The following is a 5,832-nucleotide window of genomic DNA, read 5'->3' as shown; positions in this document are numbered from 1 at the left end:
TAATTAAGACCTCTTGCAGCTGAGAAATTGTTAGGGTGTCTCAGACAGCAAACACGACCAGCACTGCCTGGATTATCAAATCTTTTCAGTTACAGTATCTAATTATTCCCACAAGGGTCCATAAAGCAAGTGAAGAAGGACGTATACAGTAACTCCACTCACCAAGACACACTAAAGAAAGAAAAAAAGAGAGAAAGAAAAAAAAAAAGACCTCGGCGTTCCTCTCTAGAGTCTCAATCAGGAACCTCTCTTCAGCCAAGGCTCCCCCGCGGTTCTTGGAAACTCCTGCGCGCGCTCTGCGCTTTGAGCGCAGGTCGCCAGTGCGCACGCGCAAGGCCAGCCCGGACGCCCGAGCAGCGGTCCCCGCGCAGGCTTGGCTGTGCACGCCCGCCCTCTGCCCGCTGTCCCGGCTCCTCCCTCCTCTCGAGCTTCTGCCTGGGGCGGCCGCGCGGGAGGGAGGCCGAGATGGCAGATGAGATCGCCAAGGCTCAGGCCGCGCGGCCTGGTGGCGACACAATCTTCGGGAAGATCATTCGCAAGGAAATCCCAGCCAAAATCATTTTTGAGGATGATCAGGTAGACACGGGACGTGGCCTCCCTGGAGGGCTGAGGCAAGGGCAGTCTCCCTTGAACACGCGGGTTTCCCGCGGCCGAAAGGGAAAGAATCGGTCGGCGACGCGAAGGGAAGGGACTCGGCCGCCCCGCGGGGCCTCTGCCGCGGGCCCCCAGCCAGCGGGCAGGGCCGCGGCCGCTCCGAGGCCGCCTGCCGGCGCGTGCCGGCGCTCCGGTTACGCGTTATCAGCCCGGGGCGCGGGTCAGGCTGCCGGGCGCCTGCGGGGCCAACACTTCGGGGTCCGGGCGCGTGTGGGGGACGCGCTGGCTCCTCGGCGTGGGCGCCCCCCGGCTCCGCCTCTGCCTCGTACCTCGCCCGTGTCAGGAATCTCACAATCTCGCCAGCGCTCTGCCTGACAGGGAGAAATCCGATCGCGCCCTGACTGGGGCCCAATCTCCGCGATCTCCCGCGCACAGCCTACCCGCCTGGGCTTTCCCGGGCGCCAGTCCGCTCCACTTTGTGTGAGACGGACGGGGGCCGGCAGCCTTGGAGGGAACGGCGGGGCGCGGGGTGGGGGGGGGGGGTGGGCGCGTGCGGACGCGCTGGGCCAAAGGTCCGCCTCCGCCAGGGCCTGCTAGTCAACCCCACCCCACCCCCATCCCTTTCCGGCTGCGGACTCTGGCGGAGGGGGTGGGTCGCCTTTTGGAATTTGCTTTCCCTTGGCCCCGCGCGGTAGCAAAGTTTGCTTTCCTATTTGGCAGGAAGCAGTATTATGCCAGGGGACTACGCACGTTTTTGTTGACTTCCTCGTAGGTGAAATTCTGTTTTAGGAGGACCAAGTAGATGTGACATCTTGTGTAAAATACTTACTGAGCGAGTTGTATTTATGGGTTTGGACCTCAGATGACGATGGGCAGGAGATTGGGCGATTTAGACAAATTAACTGTTAAATTAATTTTAAGAAATATGGAATATATGGGAAACACTGGTTTTACTCTACTAGTAGCGTTCTTAGATTCAAAATGTTATCTGAGATTTAATTAGATTCTTCTAGGTGAATTTTGATGGCTTTATTTGTTACTAGCAGGGAAGTTCTTTTGCTCTAGAAAATGCGTATTTTTAAGTATTTTCACTTGCTTTTTATAAATGACAATTGAAATTCTGATGTTTGAACCACCCAAGACCCAAGAGTATGACTGCATGAAGCAGTCTAAGTGATACAGCATTTTGTGTGGAGTACTAAATAGAATTAGTCTTGAGACCGTTTAGCAGGGAGGGTTCTATATAAGCAGCTTCCACCTTTAGTAGAGAACAAGAGATAAAAATATATTCATGCGATATGTAATTTGTCTAAATGCTTCATTAACTTCATTTCTACAAAAGACAAAAGGCAAACAGTTGAGTAAGATGGGAAGAAATAGGTATTAGTCAAAATATCAGACAAATACATAATTACTAAGCTGATCACTGCAGTAAAGGAAAAAACCCAGGAAACTGCACAATCAGCACTCCTAACGTAGGGAAGGTGGAGAGAGAAATCTGATTTCTTTCAGAAATCTTATATATGCTGGTTGCTGAGGAATGGATGTCAGGTTAAGTTAGACAGAAATTGGGCTTGAGGGGGTAGAGGACCATTGCAGTAGAGGGAAGGACCTTTGAAAAAAGCCTGGGAGTTTGGAGAGAGATGAAAGACACTGTGATATGATCAGGAAGAGTTGTATGAGATCAAATTGAAAAGGTAGACAAGGATTAGCATGCTTAATTTCTATTTCACTTAAATGTCCCTATCTCAGAGTGATTTGTCTGTGAACCCCCAATCAAAATTGTTTTTTTTTTTTTCCTTTGAAAATCATTTATTTCACTCTTTACTTTTCCTTTGTAACATGTAGGTAAGATCGTACCTTAATTATACCTTTATTTGTTTAAGGTCAGCCTTCCCATTAGACTAAATTCTATGAAAATAGCCGTGGGATCACATGTATTGTGTACACTTCTGGTTACTTAGCATCTACTACAGTTCCTCCCATGGGGCTAGTGTGAAAGAATAAATTTAGCCTAGAAGATGATACACTAAAACAGATTTTTTCCTCCCCTTTTCTCTAGTGTCTTGCTTTCCATGACATTTCCCCTCAAGCACCAACTCATTTTCTGGTGATACCCAAGAAACATATATCCCAGATTTCTGTAGCAGAAGATGATGATGAAAGTGTAAGTAAATTTACCAACACAATTTATTTTCCTGCCTTTTTTTTTTTTTTTTTAATTTGGGAGACTAAATTTTTACCAGAAAGTGAGGTCATATTTTTATTTTCCTGAGGGAATTATTGAGGGAAATAACCAGACAGTCCTTTGGGAGTCAGTGCAATGTAGAAATAGTTTGATTTTTTCAAAATTGAGATATAGTTGGCACATAACATTATGTTAGCTTTAGGTGTACAGCATAATGGTTTGATATATGTATATTATGAGATGACCACCATAGTCAAGTGAACATCCATCATCACCAATTCTTAAAATGGTTCCTTACAAGCAGTAGTTGGTGAGACTCATTTTTCCTCAATAAAGAAACAGTACATCATACAGGGGATGATGTGGGGGTTTTGTTTGTTTTGTTTTTGTTTTAGATTTAAAAAAAATTTGACAGAGGGAGAGAGAACAAGGAGAGGGAGTGGCAGGCAGAGGGAGAGGAAGCAGGCTTTCCTGCAGAGCAGGGAGGCCAATGTGGGGCTCATTCCCAGGAGTCTGGGATCATGACCTGAGCTGAAGGCAGTTGCTTAACGGAGCCACCCAGGGGCCCTGATGTTTTCTATCAATTTTTTTTCTATTAATGCCATTAGAGAAAAGAAAAATCACTACTTGGTTTTGCCAGATGTCTAGGCCTCAATTAAATATTTTCCCAATACTCCTTGTGGTATAATTGTTTATAAATACTGGCTCCTCTTCTTCAGGGGTGCTTTAACACTTCGTGCCTTATTGATGTCAGGCCTGCTCATGTGACTTGATTTGGCCAGGAAGTGTAAGCAGGAGTGACACATCTTGTATAAAAACTATAAGAGACGAGCAACTGGTTTGTCAAGTTCTCTCTTTCCACTGCCACTCTAGTCATACACAAACTACTCCATCAGTCTGGGTTTCAAAGTGAAAAAGATGAAGAATTTAGAGCCTAATCAATTTGTGATGAGCATGTAGTAAGCACAAGAAGTGTATCTTTGTTATAAACCAGTATTTTAGGGTGGTTTGTTACCCCAGCTTAACCAAACTTACCCTGATTGATGTACTTTTCTAGTACAAGAAAGCAAGATACATCTTGCTTTATTAATAACATTTAAATCTGGGGCGCCTGGGTGGCTCAGTGGGTTAAGCCGCTGCCTTCGGCTCAGGTCATGATCTCGGAGTCCTGGGATCGAGTCCCGCATCGGGCTCTCTGCTCAGCAGAGAGCCTGCTTCTCTCTCTCTCTCTGGCTGCCTCTCCCGTCTACTTGTGATTTCTCTCTGTCAAATTAATAAAATAAAATCTTAAAAAAAAAAAAATAACATTTAAATCTTTTTTTTTTTAAGATTTTATTTATTAATTGAGAATGAGAGAGTGAGATAGCACGAGAGTGGAGAGGGGCAGAGGAAAAAGCGGATTCAGTCCTGGGATTCCTTTTTTTTTTTTTTTTTTTTTAAGATTTTATTTCTTTACTTAATATAGAGATACATAGTGAGAGAAGGAACACAAGCAGGGGAAGTGGGAGAGGGAGAAGCAGGCTTCCCGCAGAGCATGGAGCCCAATGCAGGGCTCGATCCCTGGACCCTGGATCATGACTTGAGCCAAAGGCAGATGCTTAACGACTGAGCCACCCAGGTGCCCTATTAAGAACATTTAAATACCCACTTGGAAAATGATTTTAAAATTGTTTTAATTGAGGAGATTTATGTCTAATTTGTTTATTGGAATTAGTAATGAGTAAATATCGAATCTTAATGGGTTTTTAATTATAAATTGTGTTGTAATAGTATTAAGAGTTTCCAAATATTTGCCCAGAGGGATATGTTTCAACTTGATGGCCTTTTAATATTTCAGCTTGGTAGTATGTTATTTAATGGCAAGAATTTGTAAACTGCCTGTGCTTAAGAAACTTTTTTTCTTTTCCAGCTTCTTGGACATTTAATGATTGTTGGCAAGAAATGTGCTGCTGATTTGGGCCTGAAGAAGGGTTATCGAATGGTGGTGAATGAAGGTTCAGATGGGGGACAGTCTGTCTATCATGTTCATCTCCATGTTCTTGGAGGTCGGCAGATGAATTGGCCTCCTGGTTAAGCTTGTTTTAGGGTTGATTTTCCCTCCTCTAGGCAGTGGTCAATATTTCCCAGTTCTGTAGGTTAAACAATATACTTCCTTTTGCCTATGTATGGAGAGATTGAGGAAATAATTTTTAAAAGCCATACATAATAAAAGACAATGTTGCATGGTTTACAGCCTCTTTGACTCCTGTATTTGATTTAGTAAAAAAAATATACATATATATTTGTTGGAATGTATGATGGTAGAGTTCATAATTTGGGAGGTTTTTAGTTTTTCTTCTCAAGGAGGGTTAAACATATGTACATCGTTATAATCGTGTTACTGGTTTCTGAATACAAATTATAAGATTTCACAAATTTAGCTATGAAATACCATTTTAGGGTAAAATATTAGTCCAGGAGAAGATTTTCTAATCGAAATCTCTCATTTTTTTAAGAACAAAGGAATATATGATGTGATTGATCCAGAAAGTGACAGGTTTGGGTCTAAAAGGAATAGTTTTTGTCTAGCCCATGTTTTACCTAGACTTTGGGATAATTTGGAAGGGATGAAAGTAGATTTATCACAGAATATTTGATGACCATGTGAAGCTACACATTGGCATTTCTTTTGTTATCTAAACTCTTGTCTGAATATTTATTATAATCATACTACTTAGAATTAATTTTCCAAATTGAAAACCTACTGGGTTTTTTTTTTTTTAAGATTTTATTTATTTATTTGACAAAGATCACAAGTAAGCAGAGAGGCAGGCAGAGAGAGGGGGGAAATAGGCTGCCTGATGCAGGGCTCGATCTCAGGGCCCTGAGAGCATGACCTGAGCCGAAGGCAGAGGCTTAACCCACTGAGACACCCAGGCACCCGAAAACCTACTGTTTTGAATGTGCATTGTACACTAGCAAAAATATTTAAGTTGTACGTGGATCTGGCTATGTGGTGTTGGGGGAGTGGAATCTAGTGGTTTGAGTTCTCATGAAGACCAAACCTTTTT

The 5,832-nt window shown here is 43.4% G+C and overlaps 1 protein-coding gene across 1 annotated transcript; it reads left to right on the top strand.

Annotated features, from left to right (window-relative positions):
- The first annotated feature begins 352 nt into the window (after positions 1-352).
- HINT1 (histidine triad nucleotide binding protein 1) lies at positions 353-5,017 on the top strand. The gene is made up of 3 exons (XM_059174485.1): positions 353-576; positions 2,657-2,761; positions 4,692-5,017. The coding sequence occupies exons 1-3, from the start codon at positions 466-468 to the stop codon at positions 4,854-4,856; spliced, it is 381 nt and encodes a 126-aa protein (XP_059030468.1). The 5' UTR covers positions 353-465; the 3' UTR covers positions 4,857-5,017.
- The last annotated feature ends 815 nt before the right edge of the window (positions 5,018-5,832 follow it).

This window comes from Mustela lutreola, chromosome 5 (genome assembly GCF_030435805.1).
Source record: "Mustela lutreola isolate mMusLut2 chromosome 5, mMusLut2.pri, whole genome shotgun sequence".
Classification (NCBI taxonomy): Eukaryota; Metazoa; Chordata; class Mammalia; order Carnivora; family Mustelidae; genus Mustela; species Mustela lutreola.
This window is presented reverse-complemented; position numbering and strand designations above follow the sequence as displayed.